The 15,593-nt window shown below is 41.1% G+C and overlaps 1 protein-coding gene across 2 annotated transcripts in view; it reads left to right on the top strand.

Annotated features, from left to right (window-relative positions):
* The first annotated feature begins 576 nt into the window (after window positions 1-576).
* Window positions 577-15,593, top strand: part of LOC114033647 (solute carrier family 22 member 5-like) — a 56,818-nt gene continuing 41,801 nt past the window's right edge. For both annotated transcript variants that reach the window (XM_027849278.1, XM_027849277.1), the window contains exon 1: window positions 577-964. In XM_027849278.1, the coding sequence (XP_027705079.1) occupies window positions 578-964 (387 nt within the window). In that variant the 5' untranslated portion in view covers window position 577. The remainder of the gene's footprint in view (window positions 965-15,593) is intronic.

The following is a 15,593-nucleotide window of genomic DNA, read 5'->3' as shown; positions in this document are numbered from 1 at the left end:
TGACCCTGACATTACTCGCACAGCTCTGAGCCTGCACAGCAAGCCCCTTCTCTCCAAAGGGTTTCAGAAAGCCTCACCTTTAGACAGCAAGCGGCTGCAGGTGGTTCCTTTAACTGGCGCGTCCCCTCGGATCGGGAGCACCACGAGGCCGCGCTCCCCCCTGCTCCCTCTGGGACCAGCCAATCGCAGTCACCTCTCTGCAGGGGTTCGCCCCAGACTTAGACAAGGAGGCATCTGCACGCAGCGCGCCCGGGCCTTTGGAGAGTCCTCCGCGGCGGGGACGGTGCCTGGGGGGAAAGAGCGGCGCTGGAAGCCCGGCCGGTCCCAGCTGGAGGAAGCCGAACGGTCAGTGGCCCCGCCCCAGGCCCGCCCCCGGCCCCTGGAGCCCGCTCCTCCTCCGCTCTGCCCTGCTAGTTAAGGCCGGGGCGAGGCGGGCCGGGGGCGCTCAGTCTGCCGGGTCCGGTAGTCGGCCAGGCCGCCCTCCCGCCCTCCGCGCACGCGCCCTCCGGCTGCTCCTCCGCTCGCGCGTCCCCTCCCGGGCCGGGCCGTCTTCCATCGCCCCGGAGCCGCCCGCGACATGCGGGACTACGACGAGGTGACAGCCTTCCTGGGCGAGTGGGGACCCTTCCAGCGCCTCATCTTCTTCCTGCTCAGCGCCAGCATCATCCCCAACGGCTTCAATGGCATCTCCGTGGTGTTCCTGGCGGCGGTCCCCGAGCACCACTGCCGGGTGCCCGCCTCGGCGAACCTGAGCAGCGAGTGGAGGAATCACAGTATCCCGCTGCAGGACGGCCGCGAGATGGTCAGGCAGTGCCGGCGCTACCAGCTCGCCGCGCTGACCAACTTCTCGGCCCAGGGGCTAGTGCCCGGGAGGGACGTGAACCTGAGTCAGGTGGAGCTGGAGACCTGTCTGGACGGCTGGGAGTACAGCCAGGACACGTACCTGACCACCATCATCACGGAGGTGAGTACCGGGCCGGGCCGGGCCACGCGGGGCGAGGGTCTGCAGCGTAGACCGGCGTGCTCCGTCTAGCTCTCCTGGCGTTGAGATGCAGGCTAGCGCTTTCTGCTGGCCACTGTCATTCATCCAGCCCCTGCCCCCTCGCCTGCAACAAAGCATCGCTGCACGAGTAGTCCACGAGAAGTACAAACCCTCACTTTTCACTGAAGCCTGTTTGGTGAGGGCGCCTTTAGGGATAACTTAAAGGGACCCTTGAAAGCTTTATGACTTTCAGCCTCTCCCGTAATGCACCCTCTTCCACACACACTCAAAGCGGAGTCTCAAAAAATATACAGGATTAAATAAAATCACATAATTTTTCTTCCTTGGATTCTTCGGCTCCTTAGAAATGAGGCAGCCCTGATAGCCATCTACCACCCCCCCCCCCCCCCCCCCCCCCCGATCTTCACTGGCATACTTTATACCTGGAAGGAATAGAACATTCCTAGAAGGTTAGAACTAAAAGGCGTCTTGGAAACCTGCTAGAATAAATGTTGTGATGCTAAGAGATATCTTAAACTTGTGTTTCTCATTTTGCAGATGGGGACACTGAGGCTCATAGAGAGGAAATAGTTTATTCATGGTTACATATAAAAAGGTGTCTTGTGTCACCAGCCTTTCCTTTTTATAAGATGTCAAGACCTGGTAAATATTGTTCATTTTCAGTAACTTTTACTGATAACATGAAAAGAATAAACAAGTCCTTAGCAAAGTGCTTCTCCCCTCTAACACACAGAGGTATCTTCTTCCCCCCCCCCCCCCACAAATTTTTCAGGGTCATTTGGTTTGAGCTGCAGGGGTGGGGAACCTGTGGCCTCCAGGCCACATGTGGTCCTCTGGGTCCTTAAGTGGGGCCCTTTGATTGAATGCAAACTTCACTGAACAAATCCAGGGCTGCACTTGAGGACCTAGAGGGCCACATGTGGCCTGGAGGCCACAGGTTCCCCACCGCTGATTTAAGGGATTTGACTCTGCAGTTTTATGGAAGAACTTTACATAAATGGGATGGGAATCCACGAGATGTTTTCTCTTTCTGCAGCTCATCCCATCTTTACCTACAGCCTAATGATAACCACCTTTTAAAACGAAAACAAATTAATCTGTCCCTGATAATCCATTCCTGGTACCCAAACTACCTAAATGGTATAAATGTGGTTTTTGTATGCTTCGAGTTGAGACTAGTTTCATGGAACTCAACTGAGAAAATGAGGTAGACTTTAGTAGTTGCTCATATCTTACGATGATGGAAAAGTTTCAAGTTTTATTCTTCATACCAATTGATATATCAGTGTTCACAGAGAGCAGGTGGTATGATGGAGAAAGTTCTGGGGTTAGACTAGGTGACCTTCAAGGTGTCTTCCAGTTTTAACCATCTATGGTTTTATGATTTCTTTTTTTCTTTTTTTTTTTTTTTTTTTTTAAAGAGGGTGGTCTAGTGGAAAGAACATTGGATTTGGAATTGGAGGACCTAGCTTTGAATTCTGGTGTTGCTACTTACTTACTACCCATGTCACCTTGGGTAAATCCCTTAACTTCTTAGAGCCTCAATTTCCATCTCTGTTATAAAAAAAAAAAAAGGAGGTTGTTAAGAGCAGGTTATTTATAAAACCCCTTCCAGTTCTAAATCCTGCATAAGAGTAAGATAGTGTAATAAAAAGACCACTAAAGATTGGAATCAGGAAACCTGGATGTGAATCTCAGGTATGTTCAGAATTTTTGCTATATTCCTCGTTTAAAAATTTTGAGTCATGCATGTATAAACACCTTTACGTATATATAACTTTAGTATATGAGGAGACAAAGGGTTATAAGGATTGTGAGTATCATAAGACCCAAGGAAATATGTGGAATAGTAAGGCTGCCAATCCCCCAGACTCTCCTCCCCCCTCCAATCGGTGGAGCCTAGGAGATTTCAAGGCAATGGATTACACCAGTTTTTTCTTCTTCCTGAATTGACTGTGCTTACTGATGACTAATCAGACTTTAACATGGGAACAGGGAAGGGCTGGTTATTCTTACTATGGATTTGTTATCTTTTGCTTTATAAGAGTCCAGTATAACTTCCTTTCCCCATGTCTGGTTGTTATGAAGTTGTATGTCTTTGTCTCCCATCTAGCTGTACTTGACAGTAAAGTTGGTGTGTGGTTTCCCTCTCCCCAGTAGTAAAAGAAAATGGTTCAGTGGAAAGAAGGCAGACAGTGGACTTTAACCCTTCAGACTTACCCTTTATAGATGTAACCTTTCCAGCCTCAGTTTACTCATTTGTAAAAATAGGGACAATTAAATAAGTGTGAGGAGAGTACTTGAAGTCTTAAAGTGTGGAATGGCCCATTTTGCTTTTACCAGAGTGGTATTTATGCATTTTGACAAAAGAATAGAAAAGGTTGGTGAGATGTGGCAGGTGTCTTATTACCAGAGATTTTTAACCCAAGATGGAGTTTTAGTTCTTTAATGGAAGTTAAGGTAATCCTCCTCAAGATTAACTACAAACATTTTAAACTAGCCCTGGGGCCTATAGAAATAAGTGATTTGAATGACTGAAAGTTTCCTTTGAAAGTAGGATTTGCAAGTGCTTATAAATGGAAAGAGTTGTCTTTGGTCAACTGATATTGTTAGGTGCTAGGTTTTATGCTAAGCATTGTTAAGTAGCTACTGAAATGCTGAAGAAGATAGCTTACTAAGAGTTTAAAAAAGGCTGGGGGGGGGGGATGGATTCCTTCCCTAGGTAGAAGGATTGGACTAGATGCCCTCATGTGTTCCTTCCTTGAACTGGGATTCTCTCCCTCTTACTCTGATGCTTTTTATCTTCTTTCACCACACAAGGCAGATAAGCCAGTTTGGATTTTTGTCCTGTCATTTAAAAATGCTCTTCTCTTCATTTTGCTAGTGAATACTTTACTAGGCTTCAGAATGCTGGATTGGTAGGTGGTTGTTATTCAGTCAATGGTAGAGTAATTAGCCAGCAGCGTGATTCCAGCGTCACTTTTTTACACATAAGGTAGTGATTTATACTGTCTTAGGAATGGCGCAAGAGCTGTGTGCCCTTTCCCCTACTTTCAGGCTGTCAAAGTTAGCTGAGAGGCAAGCCTATACCTACCTAAGTTTGCTTGAGGACCTCTAGGCCTGAGCTCTTTATATTTCTTTATTCACTGTGACCAACTGTCATTGTTGGGCAATTCCTGTGCTTTCTTTTTTCAGATCCATTTTCTTTCAACATTGTTGGTTTAAGATAGACTGTACCTTCATCAGAATGTATGGTTGCCTTTGAGGATTGGCCTACAGCTGCCTTCCCTTTTCCTTTTCTGTCACTATCTCCCTTTTCCATTCAGATGAGCCAGAGATCTGGAAGCACCAGAACAAAACACAGATCTCAGAGCCTGCAGTCATTACCAGATGTTTGTGAGACTAAGGCCACTGATGTCCTAAGATGAAGATGATAGTTGTAGCACTTGAAAGCCTGAAAAATTATTTATAATGGCTGGCATTTATATAGTGTTGTTTTAAGGTTTGCTGAGGGCTATACATATATTATCTCATTTGACTAATATAGTGCTTCGGCCAAGTTTGCTAAACTCAGTTTTCCCAGTTGGAGAATGAAAATCCTTCAGTGCATCCTGACCAAGCAAGTGCCATGTTCCAGGTACTGTATTATAAGGGATTTTTAAAATTAAAATAATTAAATCCCTGTCTTCAAGGAACTTACCTTCTAGAGGGGATGGTGTAGGGGATAAGCCTAAAATATAACTATCAGGTTGCGTGTAATAGAGTCAAGGTGATGTAGGGGACAGAGAGTTTTCCTTGGAGTCAGCAGGCCCCGGATTTGAGGTGTACCACTATGGCATTCTGGCTGTTTCACCTTGGGCAGCCCCTTAGTGTTCTAGACCAGGGCTTCTTAAACTTTTTATACTTGCAGCCCTTTCACTGTGTCTTAAACTGTGACCCACAGTTTAAAAAGTGCTATTCTAGACAACCCTCTAAGACTAGAAGATACAGAAAAGGTGTCTACCTGAATTATTAAAGTTCCTCACCAAAAGTTCCCAAGACTTATGAAATCACAGGTCTCTTTAAAAAAAAAAAAGTGACATAAAGTGTTAGGAGAAGTTCACAGAAGAAGAACTAGGCTCCAGCCATGAAGATGAAGACTTGCTGCCCTCTAACGTAGAGCTGGTATCTGAGAAGGATTTGGAAAAATCAGAGGATTTTGACATTTAAGGGTTGACAGAGAAAGACATAAGTAGAGAAGACAGTGCAAATAAAAGTATAGAGTTAGGAGTTAAGAGGGGGCAGGATGTGTACTGTGATAAATAGGGCAGACTGGCTAAAACAAGAGATGTGTAAAGAGCCGTCCTGTGGGAGATTCAAACAGGTTAAGGCCAACTCTAGAGGGTTTTGAATCCTGGGCGGAGTGTGATCTCCAAACCAGTTCAATATCGTGTTAGTTGATCCCAAGTAGTGAAAGAGTACTGGCCTGGGGGTTAGGAGATCCAGGATCTAAGGTCTAGCTCTGCCATTAATTCTCTATGAGGCTATGGATGAGTCATGTCTCCTCTCTCAGCCTCAGTTTTCCCATCTGTAAAATGCAAGCGACTGGGTGTTAGTGGCTTGCTAGTAAGATATTATGTATGCCTATCATCCTTTAGCCAAAACTAATTAATGTGAATACCCGAGTGTTGAATCATCTCATTAATGGGCAAACATTAGTAAATCATTAGCTTTAGAGATAAACAGAGCTTTCATATTCCTTTCCTCTCCTCTGTTAAAGTGTGCCCCCACCTAAGCCTTCTTTCTTCCTACTTGTCTTCATTTAGTTATTTCCCATTCTCTCTCTCTCTCTTTCTCTCTCTCACACACACACACACACACACACACATTTTGCTGCTGTCGTATTTCCCTTTATCTTACCATTGTTTTGTCCTTTTCTAGTACCTAATCCCTGTAAGGCCTAAACTACCCTACCTTCTAAAGTAAAAACTAATAGTTAAACTCAATTTACCATTTACACTAATGGTAGAAGACAAAGGTCTTCTAGAGACAATGATTATTTATTTTTACTACTAAAATGATTTATCTAAATTAAATAATATATAAAATGGTACAGATGAGGTCAGTGTAAAATCTTTCTGGTACCACTGAAAATACAATTTAAAAAAAACAACTTTTCAAAAAGTTATATTCTAAGAATGCACAAAAAAACCCGTCTTATGAAAGTGCTTGTTGCTGAACCAGATGAACTAGATCCCTTCGAGCTTTAACGTTGTGCCCCAATTCTGCGGACCCTTCCTGCTCCATGATTATGATTCAAGGATCTGATTGATAGGCCTGAGGAAAATGGGCCTAGGAAGGAAAGTGAACTCCTTCTGCCTATTGTAGTATTTAAGCAAGTAAAGGTAGATAGATTGTGGCAAGATGTGGCTTAGCACACGCTACTGATTTGAACAGGGCTGTGGGCTCAATGCAGTACAGACAAGTTAGTGTTACACAAAGGAAAGGCTTTGTTCTAAGGCATTCCTATGCCTTATGGCGTCCCTCACCCAGGCCGCACAGGGCCCATGGAAAGAGAATGGAGAGCTTTCCCTTCCCACTGCAGAGGTCAACACAAAGAATGGGTCCTATAGACTGTAGGTCAAGAACAATAGAGGATCCCAGATTTAGAGCTGAAAGGAACCTTAGTCCAATCTACTCATTCTATAGGTGAGGAAACTGAGGCCCAGAGAGGTGACAGACTTGTCCCATGGGTAGTAAGGAGCAGAGCTGGACCTTTAGTCATGTTCTTGGACTATAAATCTAGCATTCTTTCCATTACACTAGACTGCTCCTACTCTGTGTGGATGAATAGTGACCCTGGTGAATTTGTCAGATATGAATTCAGATTTGCTAAACCACGGTATAGGACAAAGAAGTCTACACTAGGAGTCAGGGGACTTTTGCTGACTTGCTTATGCTGATGAATCTGTGTCATTGTCACAAAGATAGTCCAACTGTAACGAACAAATCCCTTGAGTGAACCTCATAGATACCCTCTGATGGTCCATGATTTTGTTTAATGCAATCCCATTCAGTGATTAAGGCTAGGTAAGAAATGAGGCAAAGAATGGCCTCTTTTACCTACTCAAAAAAAATCGATCAGGGAGGGGAAGACCCTTAGGGTTTCTGGCCAAAACAGAAACAATGGCTATTTATACTTTGAGAAGTCAAACTGAGTCCTGGTAAAGCTTGAAAAGGCCAACGTACCCTACTGCATCCAGGGTCATCTCCAGTCTTACTAATCTATACCTTGCCACTGGACCCAGGTGGCACTGGAGGAGAAAGTGAGGCTGGTGACTTTGCACAGCCCTCCCTAACTTAAATCCAATCCACTTGCAAGTCATGACATCACCTTCCTGATGTCATGATCCTCTTCAAGAACGAAGGACAAACAATGAACAAACCAACAAAGTAATCTACAGATGGGGAGGTGACTTTCTACATCTGGTGGGACAATACAGGACAATAACCCAGGAACACTAATTCCTAATAAAGATGGCTTGCCACATCTTCTGTATCTGCTTTTTTGCCTACTATATGTAGGCAGCGAATGGCCTTTTTGAAGTGTGAGTTTGGCCCAGGTCCATTTGTTAGTGCCAGGATCCATCCCAGGCTTAGGCTTCTTGTGCTGTTGTCTCTCAGCACCTGTGGCAGCAGGACAGAGTTAATTTATTTTAGTGTTAGAGAAAAATACCAATGAAGCAAGCCTGAGCACAAGACAGAACTGGAAAGTCAACATACTATCTAACCCTAAAATTCTGTGATGCTGGATTTATGTCAGCATATGCCTTTTAAGACAATACAAATTAGTTTCACTAAAATCTTAGTCATTTGACGGTACATCTGTATTTTGGGAATTCCCTTGTCAAAGATATCATAGTTTCAGTGGTTGCTAAAGTACATCCATTCGGTAGGATTTCATCGTGTTCTACACCCAGAATGGTTTTTTCTCTAAACATCCCAAAATGTGGAGTAGGGAGGCTTGGAGTATGGTTGTATCCTGAAGCAGTTTATTTGCCTAAATTAGCCATGCCTTAACAAATTCATTCTCTACTTGGGCCTTGCAAGGCATGAAAGTAGAAATATATAACAAAAATATATTGTTTCTGCCTATCCCTGGGGAGACAGCTAGAGCACTGAGGGGAGAGCCTCAGTCTGTCAAGGCCCAAAATCCTGATCCTGGCTTCAGCCTTTAAAAGGTGCACTGGAGATAGAATTGTGATAGACTCCATTCAGTCTAAGGATCTCTTCCCAGTGAGGTAACCTCATGCTGGTCCTAGCAGAGTAAGTAACTGAGATCTGGAACTGAGGTAAAATAGAGCTCATAGTTTTTACCAAGAACAAGCTTTGTCCTCTTGACTTTTCACTTTTCTTTTCCTTCTCTCCCTTCTCACTCTCCTATTTCATCTGTCAGTGCCTCACATTCTTTATAAATAAAGAAAATGGCAATTATCTTTGTTACTTGGCAACTAATTAATATGCATGCATGCCTATGGAAGTTTTTCAAAGGCCCTGAACCAGTAATAATCAAATCTTGTTATAAGAAATGACTCTAAGCCATAAGTACTTTAATATTTACCAGACAGCTCGACTGGGAGCTGGTCCAGTTCTTCCTTTGTTTCTGAGTCAGATCTAGGATTTCCACACAGGGTGATAGAAATTCAAATCCACTTGGATGATAGTAGGATAATAGTAGGGAAGTAGTTAGTTGGTAATTCTTGAATCCTTTGTGGGAATGCTCAGTGGAAGGGGTATTTGGATATAGAGAGTGGCATGGAAGGGAGACAAAGAGTTTTACCTTTTTGAGGCTGCTGGCTTGCACAGTGGATCAGGCAACAGACTTGGAATCAGGAAGACCTGAGTTCAAATGTGACCTCAAGACACTTACTGGCTTTGCCTAGAGGGTGGGCAAGTCACTTAATCTGTTTGCCTCAGTTTTCTCAACTGTAAAATAACAGCATCTACCTCAGAGGGTTGTTGTGAGGATCAAATAAGATATTTTCAAAGCACTTAGTGCCTGGCACATTGGAGGTACTATATAAATGTCAATTCCCTTCTCCTTCCCCCGTATCTATAGCCTAGTACCAGACACTCAAAACACAAGGTGAACTCCAGATCTCTCCTTCTGGTTACCTTGTGTTTATGAGAACATAGTTCTTAGTGAACTGAATGAGTATTACATGTTCAGAAACAATAAATGAACTAACTTTGTATGGAGTCTGTATGTTTTTTAAATATAGTTCTGTAATGTCACTCCCTTACCTTAGGTGAAGCATTTAAGAATACAGCCGATTAGGGACTTCAGGGAGGTTAGAGGAAAGAATCAGTTGGAATATCAGCTTCCATTAATTTCTATAACAGCAACTTCAGGAAAACACAAAACTTCTAGAAATATCAACAAGAAAAATAGGAGGGGTCACATTATAAACAAGATGGAAGACTAGACATTTTCTGATTCCCCTCCATCAGAGAAACAGAAACCTCTCCAGAACAGAAATAATGAACCAAAGATAAAGAAAACTTCAGATGTCTTTGTAATTTAGGATACTTTGAATCCAAAAGAAGGAAATAAAATCCATGAACCGACATTTAGACTGAGCTTACTCGGCACCCCATGCCCACACTCCATGTTGGGCAATGAGGATGCACCAGCTGACCTACATGCGCTCAAAACAAAACCCATCTGCACACCCAGGTCTCTCATCCCTCTTTCCACTGCTATGTAGATTCTGGTTTCATTCAGGTGCCATGGAGATCCCAGCTCGAGGCTATGGAAGTCCATTCTGGCCAGGACAGATAGCCCGCTTGCCTTTGTAGCACTCTAGACTGGGGAAGTTCCCTGAGGCCCAATAGCCAGTGCTGCCTCAGTGCTTCAAAAGGGGTGGAACAGTGTTTGGGCTGGAAATAGACCTCCACACCACATCCCACCCCATCCCTTCTTCCCAGAGCCACAGAGTCCCAAACTACAAAAATGAACCAGTAGCACCAGTGTGGTAGCTCTCTGAACAGGCCCGGAGACCTAAAGAACAGAGGGAGAGGGGCAGGACACAATGTGTGTGTGTTAGGGGTTGAGGGAAAAGGGCATTGGGGCACTCCACTCAGATTGAAAGACAGTGCTCAGCATCCTGCTGGGGCCAGTTCTGTCTACCCAAAAGTCACTAGGTTAGTAGAGTCTTAGGCTGGTATGGCAGTGAACTGCCTCATGTGGGAGGAGGCTGATACACTTTTAAGATTCAGCTCCTAAGGAAACCTCCATCAGAGAGGACAGAGCCAGGAAGTAAATGGGAGAAAATTGAGGTGGGGGGGAAATAGACTGAAATTCCCAAAGATCTCAAGAAGAAGAAAGCTCAAAGACCTTGAACACAAGCAGATAAATCAACAGGGAAAAATTAACTGCAGAATGAAATATGCTCTCCAGATCTAGTAAATGGGTTCAGGCATCTATGAATAAATATTGCAAAACAAAGGAAAATGATCCAGCATTTGATAAGATGCTACTCCTCGCTGGTTTAAAAGAGAAATGAGGATTACGATAGCAGAATTTATGGCCTGCATGGCAAAAATGATGAGCACAGTAGAAAAACTGGAATTTGTAATGGCAAGTCTCACCAGAGAAACAAGAGAAAACAATAGGTTGGGAATGCAAATACACAGAAGTGAAGGAAAATCTAGAAGAAAAAAGAAAACAACAACATTAAAAGAAAATATACTCACAATGTAAGCAAAACAGACTGTTCTCAAAGATAGGACATATAGGAGACCTAAGGATCATAGGCCTCCTAGAAGAACAATAGGACAACGAAAAGTAAAAGAAGCCTAAAAGATACTGGGCAAAGCCAAGGAAAGTTCAGATGTCATTTTAAAACATCTGCAACATCAGAGAACTAAGAGACAATACTATGGTAAAGGATAGTAGCACAGCCAAAGATATTAATAAAGAAATTTGGGAAGATGAAATAGAATAGATAACCGTTATACTGAAAGAACTGAAGAATGACATGATTCTTCACCTAAAATACAGGAGATGAAGAAAGAATTTATAAGATTGTCAAGCAACATGGAGGAAATAAAAACATCCCTGAGTGTAGCACAAAACAGAATTTATGCCATGAGGCAAAAAACAACTGACAGCATAAACAGATTGGGGGTCAGGAAAATAAATCCCAGAATTTAAAAGTAATTAACAAAGATAAATAATGATCAGTCTTAAAGACAGGATAAAAAAAAAACAAACCTAAGTATTACCAAGAAGAGGAAAAACTAGGACCTATATTTAAAGAAGTAGTTGAGGACATTTTCCAAGAACATAGAAGTGTCTTCAGTCAGAAAGAATCCACAATAAAGATCAAGAAAAAAACAAACTGAACTCAAGGTACGTGATCCTTATATTCTAGAAGTCTTGATATTAAGGGAAAAGATCCTTTAAGCCTCAAACATGAATTGACATATGAAAAGATACCAGTATACCAGCCTACCTAGAAGAAATGGTGAAAATAAGATGGCAGATAAATCAAAACATACACAAGGTTGAAAGGTGTGGGGATGGGTCTCAGGCAGTATGGAGCAATGGATTTCATGTCCTGAGTTTGAATCCTCATTCTGTGACTATGATCTTGGCAAGTTTTTTAACTTCTATGGACCTGTTTCTTTAAATATGCAAATGAAAGGATTAAAAGAAATTATTGCTGAGTTCTTCAAGCTATAAATTCTGTGATCCTACAAATCACCCTCCTAGCAAATCTAAACATTTGCAGAAGAAAGACACTTAACAACAAGCTTTCAAATAATTTGTTGACCAAAAGCCCACGCTTTAAAAGAAACTCACAATTGGAGGTGAAGCAGCAACTCCAAGTGTTGGTCTATCTAAAAGGTTTCCAAAGTCTGTTTGATTTGATGTGAGACACAAGATACAAAAAGAAGTACTAAGATGTTTTAAGTTAAGTGTTTTATCTTAATGTTTTAATGTAGTTTGTTTTTTAAAAAGAAAAAAGAGAGAAAAAAGTAAATCATCAAACATAGAAACTATTCCAAAGTGGAGTGCACTAATTTGGAACTCAAAATTTTTAAAAATTAATATTAGGTATAATATTCAGAAGTAAATGAACCCAATAACCTAGTGTTTGATAAACTCAAAGATCTCAGCTCTTAGGTCAGGAACTCACTATTTGACAAAAACTGTTGAGAAAATTAGAAAGTAGTCTGGCAGAAACTAAGCATAGAACAGTAACTCACAGTGTATACCAAGATGAGCTCAAAATGAGAAATGATCTAGACATAAAGGGTGACATCATAAGCAAATTAGTAGAGCATGGAAGAAATGACCTGTCAGATCTATGTAAAGGGGAAGAATTCATGACCAAACAAATGATAGATAGGATAACAGGAGGCAAAACAGGTATTTTTAGATTACATAAAATTTAAAAGGTTTTGCACAAATAATATCAATGCAGTTAAAATTAGACATAAAGTAGGAAATGGGGATCTTTGCAGGAAATTTCTGATAGAAGTCTCATTTCTAAAATATATAGTCAATGGAATCAAATGTACAAGATTAAGAGCCATTTTCCAAATGACAAATGGTCAAAGGTTGTGAATAGGTAGTTTTCTAAGGAAGAAATCTAAACTTTCAGTAGCCATATGAAAAAAAAATGTTCCAAATCACTGACACTTAGAGAAATGCAAATTAAAACAATTCTGAGGTATCATCTCACACCTCATAGACAGGCTGTGATGACAAATGCTGGAGGGGATGTGGGAAAATAGGTACACCAATGCATTGTTGGTACATTAGTGAATCAGTCCAGCCATTCTGGAAAGTAATTTATCCTCAAAAGCTATTAAACTGGATATATACCCTTTGGCCCAGAGATACTGGTACTACATCTATACCCCAAAGAAATCAAAGAAAGAGGAAAAGGACCCATATTTACAAAAATATTTATAGCAGCTCTTTTTGTAGTAGCAAAGAATTGGAAACTAAAGGGATGCTCATCAATTAGGGAATGGCTGAACAAATTATGATATATAAATATGATGGAATACTATTGTGCTGTAAGAAATGATGAAGGGTATAATTTCAGAAAAATTTGGGAAGGCTTGTATGAATTGATATCAAGGTGAAGTAAGAACCAGGAGAACAATTTATACAGTAATATTAATATTATAAAGGTAATCAACTATGAAAGACTTAATAATTCTAATCAACACAATGACTGATTACAATTTGAAGGACTTATGATGAAAAATACTATCCACACCTTCAGATAGAGAACTAATGGACTCCAAGTACAGAGTGAAGCATATTTTTTTTCTCTTTTTCTTGTTTTTTTTTGGGGGGGGGAGAATCTGGCTAATGTGGAAATTTGTTTTGCATGTCAATATACATTTGTAATAGGTTTTGTTTTTCTTGTCTTCTTAATAGGTGGGACAGGGAGAGGATAGAAGCAGAGAATTTGAAACTGAAATCAAAATAAAGTTAAATTTAAAAAAAATCAAAACTCAACAAATATGTGGCTTACAAGAAATACATGTAATGCAAAAAGATTCAGACATCTTGAAACTCATATACTGGACAAAAACATAACATGTGCAACCAGTTCAAGAAAGGTAGGTAGATCAGTGATAACATTGAACTTTATGTAACTAGAAAGCTTAAAGGAGAGGCAAGGATTAAATCATGTTTAAAAGTAAATGATTTTTAAAAAACAAATATCAAATTTACTTGTCCTCAAATAACAGGCAATTAAATACATTTAACAATGACTATTGCAAGAGGAAAAAGAAATTTAATAATGTTAGAAGATCAAGCAAAAAGATAAAAAAGGAATCACAAACCAGAAAAAATGTACTTAACAAGTTAAAATCAGGGAAGGATTCTAGGAAGATAGTAGAATAAGGCAAGAAATTCCTTGACTCTTCCAAATTTCCCCCACAATTTAAAATGATGCCTCAAAGTGAACTCTGAGCAGCAGAAACAATTAAAAGTTGGGGTAAAGCGCTTGTCTGCTTTAGACAACTTGGGAGGAAGTTTGGAAAGACCTGACCCCCCCCCCCAGGTGGTGGCCTGATTAAAGTGCAGATATCTCTGGGCAGATACTACTGAATCAACAAATAAGCCCTGGGAGCAACTGAGGGGTGGGGGGGGGCCAGCCTCAGCTTTAGGAACTTTAGCCCCATTGATCAGGGGAAGATTGCTGCCGGCATGGAGTCCGTGTGTGCAGAACTTTCCAAGCTGTGGCTGTGGTCAAAGAGGAAAGAGCACACACCAGTGAATGTGGTTGCAGAGGGGCCGTAGGGGCCCTGCTGGTCATGCTCACTTGCAGGGGAATGGAGTCCCCGTTTTTGTTCCTGTGCAGAGAGAGGGGCTGAAGCTTACACCCATGAGAGGGACTGCAGGAAGTAAGAGCACTTGCAGTGACGGTGTTGCTGGGGGCCTTGATTGTGGCTCAGAGGTGGAGAGAACTACCTGAGGCCGGGTCCCCAGACAAGAGTTTAGAAAACAATAGCACGAAAAAAGAAGCCTGACACATTATCCACCATACTTTGAGACTAGAGCGCAACTCTAACAAAGTTAAAAGTCAAGAAATAAGATGCTAAAAAAAATGAGTAAGCAAAAGAAAAACAACCTAACCATAGATAGCCACCATGGTGATAGAGAAGATCTGAGTTCAAACCCAAAAGAACACAGTGAAGTTAAAACAACTACTTCTACTTAAAAAAAAAAAAAGTAAAATGGTCATAAGCCCCAAAAGAGTTCTTGGAAGACCTTAAAAAGGACTTTAAAAATCAAATAAGAGGGCAGCTAGGTGGCATAGTGGATAGAGCGCCAGCCTTGGAGTCAGGAGGACCTGAGTTCAAATCTAGTCTCAGACACTTGACACTTACTAGCTATGTGACCCTGGGTAAGTCACTTAACCTTGATTGCCTCACTTAAAAAAAAAGCAAAAAAAAAAAATCAAATAGAAGTTGAGGGAAAATTAGGGGGAAAATGAGTATAATATAAATATGAGTATAATATAATATAAAATAAGGAAATCAAGAAAATTATAAAAAAGAAAGTCAGTGAGGTGGAAAAACATTTAAAAACTTACAGAAGAAAATAGCTCCTTAAAATTAGAATTGGGCAAGAGAAAACTAATGACTTTATAAGACATCAAGAAATAATAAAACAAAACCAAAGGAATGTGAAACATCTCATTAGAAGAACAATTGATCCGAAGAACAGATCAAGGAGAGACAATATAAGAATTATTCGACTACCTGAAAGTTATGATCAAAAAAAGAGTCAACACTATATACTTCAAGAAATTATTAAGAAAAATTGCCCTGCAGTTTAAGAACTAGAGAGTAAAATAGAAATTGAAAAAAATCCTTTTATCACCACCTGAAATAGATTCACAAGATGAAAACTCACAGGAACATTATAGCTAAATTTCAAAGCTAGGTTAAGGAGAAAATACTACAAGCAACTAGAAAAAAAAATTTAAATACCATGCAGCTATAGGCAGGATAACACAAGATTTAGCATCTTCTACATTAAAAGACTGAAGGTCATGGAACATTATATCCC

This window comes from Vombatus ursinus, unplaced genomic scaffold, assembly GCF_900497805.2.
Source record: "Vombatus ursinus unplaced genomic scaffold, bare-nosed wombat genome assembly UNPS02007284.1, whole genome shotgun sequence".
In the NCBI taxonomy this organism is placed as follows: domain Eukaryota; kingdom Metazoa; phylum Chordata; class Mammalia; order Diprotodontia; family Vombatidae; genus Vombatus; species Vombatus ursinus.
The sequence above is the reverse complement of the archived record's forward strand: the minus strand, read 5'-3'. Positions and strand labels throughout refer to the sequence as shown.